Consider the following 17,547-nt stretch of genomic DNA (forward strand, 5'->3'; position numbering starts at 1 on the left):
GGTGATGGGTGGTGGTTGAGATTTCATCCTCTCATTATCTGAGTTTTTGCTATATAAGAAGCTTGAGAAAGGCAGCCAGCACCATTCTCAACAGTCAAAGAGAGGCCTATTTTGTTTCAGGGAAGTAATAATGAAAATAAATAATAGCCCCGTGTCCTTGAAAAGTGTATGAAAGTACCATGCTGTCACTGGAAAAAACAAATAGTGCCCAATCCAACTGAAATTGCTTCAGTCCCGTGCATTTATCGCATGATTGTCATGCATAATTTTGGATTATTGGAGCCGAAATTTCAGTCGAGATTTCGATCTTGGCCATTGATATTCAACGGTCGAGATCGAAATCTCGAGATCGAAATCCAAGATTTCGAATTAACGGCAAAAAAATATTAGCATTAAATGTGCAGGACTGAAGCAAGGTCTTAGGCCAACGTGTTCTCTAATTGGCCAATGCATACGCAGGAAAAAATAAGGTATATATGTGAATACGAGTGTTTTTTCTTTCTGTTTAATTATTTGTAAATTTATAAAATGAAATTCCTGACTTTATTCAATTCTAATCTCTTCCTTCCTCCTGTTATTATCTACTCGAGAAGAACCTAGACTTAGGAATCATAAAGCTGGAGATATAAAAAAGTGGTGTTGGAGATTTATTTCACAAGCCCCTTTTGTCTAGATTGGCAGTGATGACAATGTGAGTAGTTCAGCGTGTAAAAATTAAATGAAATGTTTTCTGCAGGGCAAGAACAATGGAATGCTAGGGTTTTTAAACCAAGAATACAGAACAGCATTAATTGGGAAATGATGTCACTAATGGTTCGAAAAACTGCAGTGTGGAAATTTTCATTAAGTTCAAATTTGATGTATTCAAGTTCTTTATTTGGGTTGAAGTTCTCAAACAAGAAGTCTTGAACCGAAGATCCTGAAATAGATAGTTATTTCTTGAAGATTCCAATATAATATTCGTTAAGAAATTTGCCAAAGGATTTGGAGAGTGACTTTAGTATGTTTTCTCTGTTGAACTTTTTGGTCATTCAAGATAGGGGTGCAAGTTTGGCCCTGACGGCCTTGACCCGCCGCCCTAAGCCCGAATCGGGCTTAGGGCTCAAGATTTTGGCCCTGAGAGTGGCAGTTAGAGCCAAAATATTCTGGCATTGACTAGGCCAAGGGCGGGCTTGAGAATACTCTTTAGCCCGTCCAACTTGTCCTATTATCTATCCCTGATTTTTTGCCCTAACCTTGACCTTGATTTTGACCCTAATCGTGGCTCTAATTTTGTCCATGATGCTTGATCTCAATGAATTAGGAAGAAGGACAAGAATATGGTCAATCAGGGCTAGGGATATGGCCAATCAGGGCCAAGTATAGGGCTAGGGAAAGGCCAATCAAGGTTAAGAACAAAGCCAATCAGGGCCATGAACAAGGCCAGTCAAGGTTAAGAACAAAGCCAATTAGGGCCATGAACAAGGCCAGTCAGGGCAGGAATGGGCTTGGATTGACCTTGTAGGGCTTAGGGTCAGGGACAATAATCATTTGCCCTGAATTAGGATTAGAGCAGGAATGTGCTTAGATTAATATATAGGGCTGGGGTTGGGATTGCAAAAACTCGGCTCATCCCGGCCCTGTTGTAGCCCTAGTTCAGGAGGAATTGCTTTGCTTTGGAATTTTAATGTATCCATTGATTTATTTATTCTAGTTCTCATATCATTGATCAGTTTATTCCTTCCCTCTCCATAAAAACAGATTTCAAAGCCACAGTTGTTATGGTGAACCAAATGGTGCCGATTCACCCACAATATGGGTGTGCTTGCCAAATCGGCCCGTTGATTTCGGGAACATGGATCGTCTTTGGCGATGTAAATGAAGTCCTGGAACAAAATGAAATTTTGGGTGGATACCCCAAACCTGCCTCCCAAATTGATGCTTTTCCAATAACTTTCAAATTGCAACCTAGTGGATGTGCATTTCATTGGACCTCACTTTTCATCGTCAAATAAAAGGCAAGTTTCGTACTGGTTCACAGAAAGCATGGATAAGGATTTTGGAAATGCAGATCTATATTGTTCCTTTGATAATCTTGTTGTCCACCGCCATGCCATGGTTGGCTTAGACCACACACTTCTTAAGTCTCACCGCAAGCTAACTTTTTTTAATTTTAGTCAAAATGGGAAGGTCATCAATAATTACATTCAATAGTACAAAAAGGTTGGTCCTTTGATTAGGGAGGCTTCCCCCTAAATGGAGGGACAAAGCTTTTTAAAATGCAAGGAAAGAGATTGATAAAAAAGAAAAATTGGGAGTAATTTTTGCATCATTGAGGCAATCTCCTTCACCATCTGGTGACGTAGACGAGCGAGATCTCCAACAAAATTGAAAATCTTAATGGAGCAAGAAGAGCCTATTGCTCTTACTGCTCAAGGAAGATTGGTTGAAACATGGAGATAAAAATACAGAGTTCTTGCATATGGCAATAGCGTGTTGGTGGCAGTGTAATAGAATCGCCAGCTAAAAGCACCAACGAGACAATGGATAACGAAGGAGAAGGATTTATGTGCTCATATCAGGTCTTACTTCTCTATTTTCTTTGATACCTCAAATTCCATAGTACTAATTTTCTTGAACCCATCACCCGTCCATTTAAGATGAAATGAATAAAAAAATATGTACACCATTTTCTAATTCAAAAATTAAGAAAGATTTTAAATGGGTGGAAATATAGCTCCAGGCATTGATGCCATGCTGGCCAAGCTTTACCAACTCCACTGGGAGATAGTTGCGGCAGATGTTGTATTATTTTTAATATAATAAAATAATAAATGTTTTATTTTATTGGATTTATAAGTGCGAAAAACTTTCCTTAATTTATTTTAGGAAAGTGATTTTTATATAGTCCCACATTGGAAACCGAGATGTCGAAATCCAAGTTAATTAATAGGTACTACCTATTAACTTTGATTTATAATAATGAAACACGCCAATGTGCGTGAAATGTATGAACGAGGAAGGTGTATCGACCGTGCACGCACTGCATGAGCAATGGGCTGTTTAGGCGTTTATGGCGCACACAGTTAGCACTTTGCACGCTTGCATCGCTTCGACCGAGATCAGATCTGTACCATGTATTTTGATCAACGATAAATCTAGGGCAATGGAAGCAGATCCATAAATATCTATTCGATGTTTTAATCTGGACCGTTAGATCGTGCTACCGAACGACCCGACAGCTCAGAACTAAACGTAGGCATTTGTATCCCTAAAGAAAGGTGCACCCATATGAACAGAGTCATGAAATGTTTAGAAGAGGCACCTCAATGCCTATAAATACCCTTAGCTTCTCAACAGCAAGACATACAAAAATTCCGAAGTTTTCTCTGTTATTGAGTCTTGTTTGTGCTTTGCAAAACTTGGGAGATACAACTTTGAGTTGGGCTTCTTTGTATCCTGGGAGACGGTTCGCAAGTACTTCATAGCACCTTTGTAGTGAGGGCGAATTACGTCTTAAGGAAAGCGATGTTAGTAACACGCTTAGAAGTTCCTTCTTCCATATTGTGATCTAGTGTTCCATTCTTATAAAGCGGATGTGTACTACATTTGTGAAACACTTCTTTGAGCATGGATTCATGTTAAGAAACCTTAATAGAACAATTCTGATTCTCATTCCCAAACAAAAGGATCCATCAAAAATAACCCAATTGTGTACAAAATTATTAGTCTTTGCACAGTTGTTTACAAAATTATTTCTAAATACATTGCTAATAGGTTGAAACTCATCATGTACTCTATAGTTGCCCTGCCTCAAAGTGCCTTTGTTTGTAGGCATGGCATCATTGACAATATTTACATTGCCTATGAACTTTACATCATCTCAAAACATCTTGCTCCCAGAAGGGAATGATGGCACTCAAATTAGATCTAAGTAAGGCTTATGATAAAATTGAGTGGTCATATTTGAGTGATGAGCTTGTCAAATTTGGGTTTGCAGGGAAATGGTTCAATTGGTTCCTTCAATATGTCTCAACGGTGGAGCACCATGTAAAAGTGAATGGTACAATTATTGGCTTGGTTCCAACTGTGGAGGGGGTTAAGACAGGGGTGTCCTCTTAGCCCCTATCTCTTCATACTTTGCTAGGATGCGCTCTCTCGCCAACTCCTTCCACCCCCCCCCCTTGGGAAGCATGATATCTGGTGCACAAATTAGTAGTGGAGTGCCACGGATAAGTCATCTTATGTTTGCTAGTGACATCATAATCTTCACGAAGGTTGACTATGAGGAAGCATTATTAGTCATCCACACTCTTAAGGAACGTGAGTTCGTATTAGGGCAATAGGTCAATGTGGATAAATCTTGTGTTGTTTTTAGACCAGGAACTTCTCATTGCCACTCGTAGGCTATCTCCTTATCACAAATGTCAGAAAGATAGCATCCCATGGGCTGCACCTTGGACTTCCAATCACACTTGGCAAATCCAGGCGTCAAGTACTATCACATATCATAGACCGAATGAAGGCGAAATTATATAATTGGTATGAGAAGCTTCTCTTCCCTAGGGGTGTTAACAGTTCGGGTTGGGCTGAAAAACACTCAGCCCAAACACAGCCCATTAAGAAAATAACGGTTTCAGGCCGGTGCGGTTTGGGTTCGGGCTGACTAACGGTTTGGGCTAACAGTTTAGAATTGGGTTCGGGTTTACTAGCGGTATGTTTTGAATACCTTGTTGATGTGTGGAATTTATCAAAAGCATGTGAACACATATAAGCATTAAGTTTTCTCAAAGTCTCTTGTGTTGGGTGTTCAAGCCAAATTTTTTTTTTCTACAAATAAATAAAATTATAGAACTAATATACAAAACAAAGTTGGCATCTTGATGAATTTTAATGGATTGTCTCTGCTTATTCTCCTCTCCCTTCTTGACACTTGTAAAAATGGATCAAAATAAAGCATTTTAAAGATTTTCAAATGATAATATACTTGCTAAATATTTACCAAGTCCATTTTCCAAATGACAAAGGGTTTGACTTGTTGTTTGCATATTCCCAAGCAAAACAATTAAGGAAAACAAATGGATACTTGGGGGTTTTCTTGCCTTTTACATTTAAATTAAATTTATTATATTTATTTATAAGGGGTTTAACGGGTTGGTTTGGGTTGGTTTCTAGCCAATGGACCACACACGGGCTGGCCCAGCCCGAACCAATGCGGGCTGAGGTTGTTCAGCCTAAACATAGCCCATTAAGCTTCGTTCGGGCCGGTTCGGGCTATAACGGGCTGGTTCGGTCCGGTTTTAATGGTTCGGGTTAGGTTTTGACACCCTTACTCTTCCCTATGGGAAAATAGGTTCTTATTAGGATAGTGGTGTCTAGTTTAACCTCCTATGCCATATCTGTCTTTCAACTACCAATTTGTAATGAATTTAATGCTATTGTCCATGATTTCTGCTGGGGCAAGATTTCTGCTGGGGCAATAATCATGGCTAAGGCGTTCCTTGGTTATAGTAGTGGAAGGTTTGTAAAAATAAATGGCAATCAAGTTCGGTTTTCAGGATTTCGCAACTTCAAATCAGGCCTTACGGGCTCATCAAAGTTGGAGGTTTTTGAATGACTAATGAAGTTTATGAGGTAGCCTCTTGAAGACAAGTATTTTCCACATCTTTTCTATCTCTACAAAGCAAAGTGGCTCTTGGGGCTAGTGTAGTCTTCTTGTGGGATGTGACCTATTGCTAAAAAAATTTATCAAAGGTATTGGCAATGGAGAGGACACAAGTATCTTCCACGATCCCTGGGTTCCCAATCAACATCTGAACCACATTCTCTCCACACAGTTATCCCCCTCCCCCCAACCCAAACAAAATGAGCCTACTCGGGTTGCACAACTCATTGATTGGAGAATTTTCCATTGGAATCTCCCTCTTCACAAGTGAGGAGTGTCTGACTGTGAGGCAATACAATCACTACCCATCATGTCCCCACCATTAAGGATTCTCCATGAGATTTGCTTATTTTTCAGCATTAAATAATTCATTGCAATCAGAGAATCATTTAAGTAGCTCTCAACCAAACCGTCATTGGGGTCTCACTTGGAAACTTGATGTATAGTCAACACTAAAATCTTTTATGTGGAGATGTGGCCATAATATTCATCGTATAACAAGGAATCTACATAACTAGAATTTGTTAGATTCTCCAGGTTGCCCCATTTGCAAGGACCATGAGGAATTGGTGGTACATACACTTCTTTTTTGCTGACATGCAAGAGACACATGGAAGTTTTCACCCTTAAGATTGGAGGCAACTTCTCTCCATGGATCAAATTTCCAAAACTGAGTCCTATCTATCGTGAGTGCTAATAATAGTAAGGATTCTTAAGCTGAATCAATCAGGTATGTCAAATATAGAAGACTCACAACTTTTCAGTTTTTTCTTTATCATGTTGATCCAACACCAAGTACATCTTTTCATCATGCTTCGCATCATATAGCAAAACTTTTGTTACCACAACAGCATATCCCTACCCATCACCGTTGGCCTTCTACTTGGAACCGGTTTAGGATTCTTTCCACATGTATATGATGGGGCTGGGATTCCTCTTTGCTCCATGGCAAAAGGGCACATATCTTTTGGGACCCTGGACCATCCTTCTTTGCCACAAGAGGTTTAGCAGCCATTGGATCAGTCATTGGGTCAGATGGAAGCAGAAGCTCTCCACAAGGGCCTCATATTTGTGAAGACTTATCATATACAAAACTTATCCATATTCTATGATTGTCTTCCTTTATTCTCAGCACTCAACTCCGATCAAGTGGCTCTAAATTGGTATTCCCGTGCCATTATTGATCAAATTTGCTGGAAACATCATTTTCTTCCATCCATTTTCATTTTGTCAGGAGATCTAGGAGTCTCCTTGCTAATCTCTAAACTTCTGATTGTAGATCATACGAAGGACTTTAGCTTCTCGATTTGAGTATCGTTTTATGAAATGAAGCTTACGATTCTATTAGTGAGAAGCTCAGTTCCACTTTAAGGTCCCGCCAATATCTTGGCGGATCTTCACACGAACTCCTCCCATAGTTCCTTATACAAGGAAGTATGTAGAATAATTCAGTAAGATTACTGAATGGAAGGTGGCTAAAGCCATTTCTCTTCTTTCTCCCATGCTTTTTGTTGGTCAACAACCAACCACAACTCTAGTTTAGTTCTTCACTATTCATGCTTCCTAGCCTCATCTGTCGTGCGTGGTCAATTATACTTGCTCAGAGTCGCCGCATCCAAGTCTTCTTGGCTGGGTCTCATTCTTAACCTTCTCTCATCTGTAACATAATCATTTATTATTAATGGTTTAGAGAGGTTTTCCATCACTCCAGAGAGAGGTATACGACAACAGACCCAGGCACTCACCAATATAATAGAGTTTAGAGAGTCAGAAATATGGTTTGAGGCATCAGGATTAAAGGGAGATCACAACCTTTAACCCACTTGATGTTTGCAAATGATTGTATACTGTTCTCTGAAGCAAAATTGGGAAGCATTTTCACCATGGAGTGCATTGAGAAGTATTGTAGGGGCTCTAGTTAAGAGGTGAATTATAAAAAATGTCCATTTGCTTTAGTCCCAATACACCATCAAGATTTAAAAGGTGGTTTTCCAAGGTATTCAAAGTGTCATATGGAGGAGGTCCACAAAAATATTTGGGATTGCGAGCTAATTTTGGAGTATCAAAAGTAGAACTATTTCATTGTCTTAGTGACCAAGTGGAAAGACAATTCCTAGTCGAAGAAGATGTTGAATCATACAAGCAGAGAGATACTACTCAAATATATGGCTGTACCAGTTTCTATATATGTGGCTTTCCACTTCAAGCTTCCCAAGGCAATACATAACAAGATAAAAGCCAAAGCCTCTAATTTCTTTTGGGGTGGTACAGAAGAAAAAGCTCCCATACATTGGATGTTATGGAAGAGGTTATGCTAGCCAAAGTGTAAAGGTGGTCTTGCACTTAGAGATCCTTGGAATCACAATAGGGCCTTATTGAGTAAAGTGGTGTGGAGACTCTTTTAGACATAGAGTCAGAATGGGGAAAATTCATGAAGAGTATCTACTATCCATCAGAATCTTTCCTGGAGGCCAAACTTGGTAATTCACCATCTTGGACATGGAGAAGTATACCAGAAGGGAGAGAAGTCCTCAAGAAGGGGTTAGTATGGAAAACTGGAGATGGAAGCAAGATCAAAATTTGGGGGGAGACATGGATACCAACTTTGAAAGGTTTTAAATTGGAAGGTAATGAGAACTCATCTTGCCCTTTTCAATATGTTAAAGAATTAATAGATCAAGGAGACAAGAGTATGGAAGAAAGAGGTAATAAGAGAATGTTTTTCAGAATATGAGGCTAAAGCCATACTTCAAATTCCTCTAGCACTCTTTCTTGGTGAAGATAATTGAAATTGGGGGGGGGGGGGGTAGTGGTACTTTCTCAGTTAAGGCTACCTATTAAATTTTGGAAGAGGAAGAAGCTAAAGAAAATGAAAGGAAGACATCCTCATCAGCTCTGCATAGCTGGGAATTGATTGATCAAGCCCAATGGAAGGATTTATGAAAGTCAACACCTTGCCAAAGATTAAATCTTTTATATGGAGCAACTAATCATTCTTAAGCAACCATAGAAGGTCTCCAAAGACGGGGAGTGAAGTTGGCGAGCTTATGCACATCATGTGGGGAAGGAAAATAAACCATAATGCATGTTTTATTTCATTGCCAAGTAGCAAGGGCAGTGTGGTATGAAAGTTAGACAACAAGGAGGGTTTCCCTACCACCTCATGTGATTTTTGGAGATTGGCTTCACATATGGAGGGAGTTGGGAAAGCAAGTTGGAAAACACAATTATTGGACTCAAAGTTTAACAACATTTTTCACGTGGAACCTTTGGAAGGCTCACAATGATATAACTAGAGCCAAGAAAACATGGTGACCAAATAAAATTGCTAGACAGGCTTAGAGATCACATGCTGAATTTTGGAAGGAAGGTAGGCTAAAACAAGGGAATGCGAGTTGGTCTTCTCATGCTATTGGTGATTGTTATGACTTTATTAAAGCAGACAACCAACAGCTGGTTAATGCAATCAATGGTAGAGAAGATCATGCAATCCAGGTTCTCCCCATCATCTAGGATATTCAATTGATGTCTTCTAGTCTGTTGAGTTTTAAAATGATGTATGTTCCTTGGCGATAGAATGAAGTAGTGGATCGCTTAGCAAGGTTAGCTATTTCATTATCATAGGTAAAGGAATGGTCTGTTACCACTGCTTGGCTTTTAGAGTTATGCTCGGCCTTGCCCAATCATCTTTGATTAAACTTGATCATTTCCTCCAGAAAAAAAAAAAAAAGGAAAAAAAAAAAAAAAAAATCCTTTACCTGAGAAAATGGTTACATCCCCAGCACCACCTTTTCATTTCTCTGGCGTTATCATCCGAATACAGTTTCTACTCCAGTGGATAATCATAGGAGGAAGGAGATTAGAGTCGAGGGTTTCTTTTTGCTAATACAAGAGAAGATATTTGGGATGATTAGGGGAAGGGCTTCCCCCCCCCCCCCCCGGGACTATATGTACACATAGTAAACATTTGGATGTGAAAAAAAATAAAAAAAAACACTCCATCAATCTTTCTTTGACTGAAGTGAAATTTCTATCAATAATTTTTATTTATATAATTTTTTTTTAAAATAAAAAAAAATACTTCTGCAATTTTCTCTTTCGGATGGTATCGCCTTTTTTGAAATGGAAATAAACCATGATCACATGTGATTGCATAAGTTAAATATTATATTTGGCAATACGAATAACAAGTTTTACATGCAATCTTTATTTTCACTTGTCAAAATCAAAGGAGAAATGGATGCAATTAGGATATATAGAATGATTTGGGTATAATCAAGTAATTACATAAAGTAACAAATACAAATAATTATAAAAATTTGAAACTGTCAAAAACAATTTGATTAGATTACACAAAATCATTACAAATGCAAGCACACGCCTCTGGTTCTCCTTTGTCATCAAAGGCAGGGCGATAATACTAACATAAATGATCTACAAAGCCGGGAGCTTGGATTCATGCCCACGGTTGTTTCAATGAGAAACATGCCCACAGCCAAGTGCCAACAGAGAGTGATTGCCCCATCTAGGAAATATACAGAACAAAGCTCTACCATATGTGTCACCCTTCTCCAAATTCTGTATGGCTCTAATGCATCATACAACCTATAAACATCGGTAGTGGACATGCTTGTGGAGCAGTACAAAGTGGCAGAGTTCCAGATTTCTCAGGAGGAAAACAGTAACTCTACATGCTTTAGAATGACCTGTTCCTAATAACTTACACTTATAAAGAAAATAACAATGGCATGATGTCCATGACAGTTGGCTCTTTATCCTATGATAGCACAGGAGAGACCTCATCAGATTCACCAGCAGAAGTTTTGGTCCTAAGGTATGTGCAAGCCGCATCTATCATTGACTCCATTTCCTTCTTATACTGCAATATGCAACACATAGTACTTACAGAATATTGCTATTGTTCAGGTGAAAAATAGATGGAAACAACAAAAGGTGGTACTGAGTTCACTCAAACACGTAAAATATTTATCAGGTGGCAAAGGATTATGCATACAAACCTCACTAACAGCTCCTGACTTTATCTTAGATTGCATGACACACCACTTCTTGAAATGTGCACCTACAGAAAAAACCAGAAAAATCGGTGTTCTGATGAGATCTGTGACGAGTAAATGCAACTTCCAGATGCAACAGTGGTTTGCTATAGAAAAACAAATTAACTAGTGCAATTAAACCATTGACAGTATTGCAGAAACCCAGAACTACATCAATTGAATCTTATTTTCTATTCTTGCTGCATTAATGGGTTAGGATGCCTACAGCTCCTCCTTGACGAAAAGATACACTTAACATAAATCAAATTGATCATATTCCTGTGTAGGCTTGAACAGAATGAAGTCAATATGGTCATCCCAAGTGACAGAAATGAGACATTTTAAATTAGGCAGAATTATATCTACTGGCTTGAATAGATGATGTTTTTTAGCCAGCCCGAAAATCCACTATTTGGCTTCTTGGATCTGCCCCAAATTCTGCAGATATAAGGTGGATGTACATGGGTATAGATCACAAAGTCATTTCATCCCAGAGGCCCTGGTCAAATGGCAAACAGATGTTTGAGCATCCAGGATCACGGGAAAGTGCACATAGAGGTCAGAGTTTTAAAGGTGTGAATAGACATGAATAAGGATGAAGGCCAATACAGGGCAGAGTATATAGTTGAAGAATTTGACAAGTGGCCTATTTAGACCACCGTCTACTCAATAATTGAACCGATATGCATGGGGATGAATGCCAATCCAAGGTGGAGTATATAGTTGAAATATTGGAAAAGTGGCCTATTTAGACCATCCACTGCCTATCCAATGATTTAGTTGCCACACCATTTTTCAAATTGTATTACTTTTGCAGCCAATCCAGGGAAGCTTCTCTTGAAAGGGTAATGAGTGGAATTTTGTCTGTAAAATTTAGCAGATGCATGTCATAAAGGATAAGAAGCAACCGAGTATCAAGTGAGATAGGAATCATTGAATAAAATCCCTAAGGGAGAAACAATTCCTTTAAGAAGAAAAAAATTGGTGTTACATTGGAAAGAATAATGTAAGGGTTCAAAAAAGACAGTAGAAACTTACCAACTTTAATATCTAGGCTACAAGAAGATTCAGAATTATTTTCCAGAGACCATCTACAGTGGATCTGCAAGAGCACAAACAATTTCTGGGTCAGTATCATATTCAGAAAGCAAAAAAAATAAATAAAAAAATAATAATAAAAATCTTCGAGAAATTGAGATCTTCCTTGATAGAATAAGCAATGCGGTACACTATGGCCTGGAGGTAGACATAAGTGGGCGAGGTTAGTTGGCGCATCCCTTGTAAGTGATGTGCTTGCGCCAAGTCAGCACCTAGATGCAGTGATAAGTAGGCAAGAGTTCCCCTACGATGGATGAGTGCAGGTAAAGAAGCTAGTCTAGAAAGTTAGAATTAGACTGAATCTTGGAAAATAGGAATTTTCAACAGGTTAGAGCTTAGAATTGATAGATCTTATGAGGAGAAGAATTATTAATATAGCTTGCATTCAAGAGACTCAAGTGTAACAAGCTAAGGAGTTGGATGACAATAAACTTTGGTACATTGACGATAAAAGTAATAAAATTGGTGTGGGTACAATATGGATAAAGATTTAAAGAATGATGTAGTAGATGTTAAAAGATTTGCCAGAAGGATTATATTTATCGAGCTTGTGTTGGAGAAAGAGATCATAAGTATAATTAGTGCATATGCACCTCAAGTAGGATTGAATGGAAGTATTAAATCATAATTTTTTGAACAGATGGATGGATTAGTGTAAAGAAATCATCAATGATAAAAGATTATCAAAAGGAGCGATCTAAATGGACATATTGGAAAAAAGAGGCTATAGAAGTCTTCATGAACGATATGGTTTTTGAGAGAGGAACAAGGAAAGGAACCTAGTTTCAGATTTTGTTAGTTTTTTATTTATTTTTTATTGTAAATACTTACTTCAGAAAGAGAGACGAGCATTTAATTACCTTTAAAAGTGGCATCCTAGTAGCCAAACAAATTTCTTTCTAACTAAAAGGTCAAATAGAATGCTGTGTAAGGATTACAAGGTGATATTACGGGAGAGTTTAACCACACAACATAGACTAGGGACCTTGGATGTGTGTCTCACTCCACAAACTCATAGAAGTGTGAGGTTAATCATCCTAGGATAAGGAGGTGGAGCTAGAAAGAGATTGCTTGAAATCTTGGACTAATGAAGTAGTTAAAGGAAAGTAGGAATATGAGGGAGGCAATAATACAATGTGGAATGAGACGATTATATGTATTAGGAAGGTGGCTAAAGATGTCCTAGGCGTGTAGAGACTTGGTGGTGGGATCATTGAGGTTTAAATAGCCATTAAGTATAAGAAAATTAGCTTTAAGACATGACAAAGGACTAAGGATGCAAAGGACCTACTAAGGTATAAGGTTTTTTTCCTCTCTTTTTTTTTTCTTCCCTTTGTCTGTGAGTGTGAGCGTGTGGGCGCATCTTGGGGAATAAGTTGGCCAGAAACGAAGCTAAGAAAATTGTGGAAAAGCAAGAAAGAAGAAATATGAAAATCTATATAATAAGCTAAGCGCAATGGAAGGGGAAAAACAATTTATGAGATAGTTAAAATAAGAGATATGAAGAGTAGAGATCCAAACCATGTCAGATGTATCAAAAGTGAAGATGGTAAAGTACTAGTGCATGATGAGGACATCAACAAAAGATGGAAGCTTATTTATGTAGGATACTAAATGAACATATTTTAGGTATTGGAGTCTTGAAAGAGTACACCATCCACCATAGCACCAATTATTGAACATATATACAGAAATTACAATGTCTAAAGTGAAATATTGAGGATGAAAGAGGCAAGGTATAAGGTTCATATGAAATCCAAATATATGTAAGAGCTTAGGAACCTATGGACTAACTTGGCTCACCAAATTTAGACCCAAAAAAAAAAAAAACTTGGCTAACCAAATTGTTTAATAAGACCATGATCACAAGGAAAATGCCAACTGAATGGAGGAGAAGCATTATGGTACCAACTTACAAAAATAAGAGAGATATTCAAAGCTATAATAATAATAAAGACACAAAACTAATCAATCACATTGTGAAATTATTTATTTATTTGCACTTCCAATTGATGATTTAACTAAAGACATTCAAGATGAAGTTCCTTGGTGTTTTCTTCTTGTTGATGATAATGTTTTGGTGGATGAGATATATCAATACCAAGTTATATCTATGGAGAGCCACTTTGGAATTAAAATGTTTTAAATCAAGTAGAACAATATCTAGTGTCTAACTTTGGTTGTGTTTGAACGGATAATGAAGTGGTGAAACTTTATGAGGGGATTCCGCAAAGCAATTATTTTAAAACATTGGCTTAATTATAAATAAAGTGATAATGAGGATGATGTTTCCCCATGAATCGAAGTAGGGTGGATGAAGTAGAGCGATGCATCTGAAATTTTGTGTGATTTATATCTTCCTTAAAGCTCAAAGGAAAGTAATGTAAGACCGTTGTACAACCAGCTATGATATAAGTTGTAGAGTGTTAAGCTATTAAGAAGCATCATGTAGATGAACTCAATGCAACAGATATAAAGATGCTCAGATGGATGAATGGCAAAACTAGGAAGGGTAAAGTAAGAAATGGTCATATTAGAGTTGGTTTGTGAACACTCCAATAAATAATAAGCTATAAAAAAGTCATAACGTGGCACAACCACATTCAAGGGAGACCTCTAAATGCCCCTTCACAGAGGAATGATTTGATCTAGATCAAAGGAACTAGAAGGGGGGGGGGTCCTAGAATAACCTAAGGATAAGTATTGAGAAAGGATATGCATGGCTTAGGCCTTGTATCTAGTATGATCTCAAACAGAGCTGATTAAAAGGCAAGGATCCATGTAGTGAACCCCATTTAGTTGGGATAAGGCTTGTTTTTTTTGCTGAGTGAGTAGTTGCTTATTCTGACAAGCTCTCTCCCACCATATACACACACACCCCAAATAATAAAAATAAAAAATAAAAAATAAAAAATGGGATTCCTACTAAAATATCTGTATGTTTCCAGAATCGATATAAGGATGTCAAAAGTATCTCCGACTAAGTATTGATGTTAGTGGTTGTATGTTGTTGAACGAAAAAAGAAGAGAATGAAGGAGCACAACATTGTTTCTCCCAAGAAGTGCTGGGAACTGCAGATAACATAATTTAGAATAATTTTTACTAGGCATATTCCAGACACAAAATAGAAAGGATCTAAGATTACTCCAAACAAGGTTTGAAATCACGATCGAGGCCAATTTCAACTGACAAACGGACAACTGCAAAATTATGTTGAAACCTGGGAATTTTCCCACGTAGTCTAGAAAGCAAGTTTCGAGGCTGTTTAGGTGTAATTTTGGTATGATTTCTTGCATACTACCTACTTAAATCATAAAGAACACAGTCGTGTAGGTATTTTGCCCCCCAAAAAAATAAAAAATAAAAAAACTAACCACTTGAGTGTTAGTAAACAAAAGCAGGCCATGTCATGGTACACATAAATTTGTCTATGTAGCCTGGCAGTGCCCTTCTATAGGTGGGATCATCAACATAAAGTAGATATCTTAGCCTAAGGAATGTGTCGTAAGCAAAGTTTGAAATTTCACCCCAACTTGCCATCTGACCAAAAGGCAAGATGGGCTAAATACCGAATTCGGAATTTTTAGTTAATTTTGATTGAATGTTTCAGTGGGTTTTTGGGGTTTATTTTGGCTTGGTTTTCTATGACAAGCCTAATTTGAGGCCAACAAACACAATGAGGCCATTATTTTTTCCTAAAACCTAACCCAAAGTGGTACTCTTGATCAATACATGCTTGGCTGCATTCAGCTTGAAACTGAAAGTCTGGACATAAAATTTTACAAATGTAAATATATCATTTCAATGCCCATCCACACTAAAAAATTAAAAAAAATAATCCATTTCCCAAAAAAAATTCGACACCGTGAGTTCATAAATCGGCCCACGATGTTCAACATTTATTATTTCAATGAGTTGAGTATGGCTCATGCTTAACATTCTACTGCCAATGACCTTCCACCTATGCACAGGGGGGTTCCTTTGCAGTTTGGGCTCGGGCTTGAACACCCGCTGCATGCGTTTGCTGGTAAGATGCATGTAAGACACACGGAAAATGACGAAGATCAGCTCCAAAATCACCCAATACAAGCTCTGCCAAAATGTTGCTCGAAATGGGGTAAAATTTCAACAAAATTTCAGTTGAAATTCTCGCGAGATTTCGACTATTGGCAACATTTCGCCAAGATTTCACATGTTCTCATATTTGCCCATAGTTTTGGTTCGGTGCTTACCGAAATGGCAAGATTTTGCCGAAATCTCACGAAAATTTTAGTGTCATGGTTGAAAGGCTATAAACTATAACCCAATGATGACGGCTGAACTGGGACAACTAGGTGTGATGGTCCTGATGGATATCTAACTATGGAGTCCAAAAATGATGCACTTAATCTATCCCCATACCCATATGCAGACATACTACTGGAATTAGCATGTGACCACCGACTCCATGATATGTTCCACGATCCTAGGACAGGGAATTAGTGAATAATTATTGTTTCAAGTATCCAGATCCTCAACCTCTAAGGTCATTCAAATTCATGGATTCCATTGAGCCTGCCAAGCTGGTCATGTCCATCTGAGAACTGTCATCTTGATGTCCACGGTTATGTCTATGATGATTGTATGTATGTGCACCATGGTGTAAATCCTATGTTGCATACGTGAACTGAGACTTCCCTATGAACCTCAATGGTGGTACCCCCTTATGCTTAGAATTCCCTCCACAATCGGGCTCAGTTGGTGGTCGACCACCACTGAACACCATCATCATCATCAACCCCAAAACCATCACCCCCATCACCATCATCATCGCCTTAGACCACTATAGGTGGTGGTTGAGTGGCATCATCATTGGTGTCGAAAAATTGTAGGTCATTTGCAATGTTCATCGATGCACCAAGGTGGCACAAATGTATGGGTGGGCTATGTATGAACTCTTCCCTCTGTGGACAAAAAGTCACCCACATCAACACCCATCTCCTTTGCCGTATGCCTACTAAGTCGACCTCCCTCCTCCAGCAGTGGCTCTCCTTTGTCCCCAACCTACTCAAATAATGGGTTCTCATCATCATATTCCACCTCAAATATGTTGGCAAACTCGATTAGGACATTATCATGCTCAATCCCTTGTTTAAATCTGCTCCTCCCTCAGTCTTATACAATAGTGCATATAGACAAAGTATTCTAGCCCCTATACACCCAATAGGTTCCACCTCTTCGAGTGAATGAGGTTGAAAGTGATTCAATTATGCTAACACCAAGTGGCAGGACATGTTTGAAAGATAACTTTACATGCAATCACTGACAAGTTGGGTGAGTCTGTCCCATATTACAACCACCACTTAGTTGCAACAAACATATAGATTTCAATTAGAATGGTTATACATAAGTATAGGAGTAAAACTAAAAGAGAGGATATATAGAGATTTGGAATAGCTTGTCTGGTGGTTTCACGTGTTGATATTACCATAGAGCAGCCGATACTCCCAATGGCATTCTTGAACTTCATCTAAAATAAACAATGACCGGGTAATTGTAAAATTAAGTAAATCCTAAGTCTCCAACTACTAGCGTTCTCCCAATCTCACCTTTGAGTTAATGATTGCATGTCAAAGAGGATTGGATCCATCCTCTCCACCACAATGTTTATAAAATCTTGCCTCATCTCAAGCATAAGCTTATAATGGCACTTGGGATTTAGAAAATATGCTAACAAGGAATAAGAGAAAATAGCGAGAAACACATATTAA

At 38.2% G+C, this 17,547-nt stretch overlaps 1 protein-coding gene across 1 annotated transcript in view; it reads right to left on the reverse strand.

Moving 5' to 3' along the window:
• Window positions 1-9,630: 9,630 nt before the first annotated feature.
• Window positions 9,631-17,547, reverse strand: part of LOC149022116 (BAG-associated GRAM protein 1-like) — a 58,266-nt gene continuing 50,349 nt past the window's right edge. The window contains 3 exon segments of the mRNA XM_089150291.1: window positions 9,631-10,523; window positions 10,663-10,724; window positions 11,737-11,800. Of these exon segments, the coding sequence (XP_089006417.1) occupies window positions 10,422-10,523; window positions 10,663-10,724; window positions 11,737-11,800 (228 nt within the window). The 3' untranslated portion in view covers window positions 9,631-10,421.

The sequence above is a fragment of the Hakea prostrata genome, chromosome 3 (genome assembly GCF_041222555.1).
Source record: "Hakea prostrata isolate BN-2017 chromosome 3, UWA_Hpros_2, whole genome shotgun sequence".
Taxonomy (NCBI): domain Eukaryota; kingdom Viridiplantae; phylum Streptophyta; class Magnoliopsida; order Proteales; family Proteaceae; genus Hakea; species Hakea prostrata.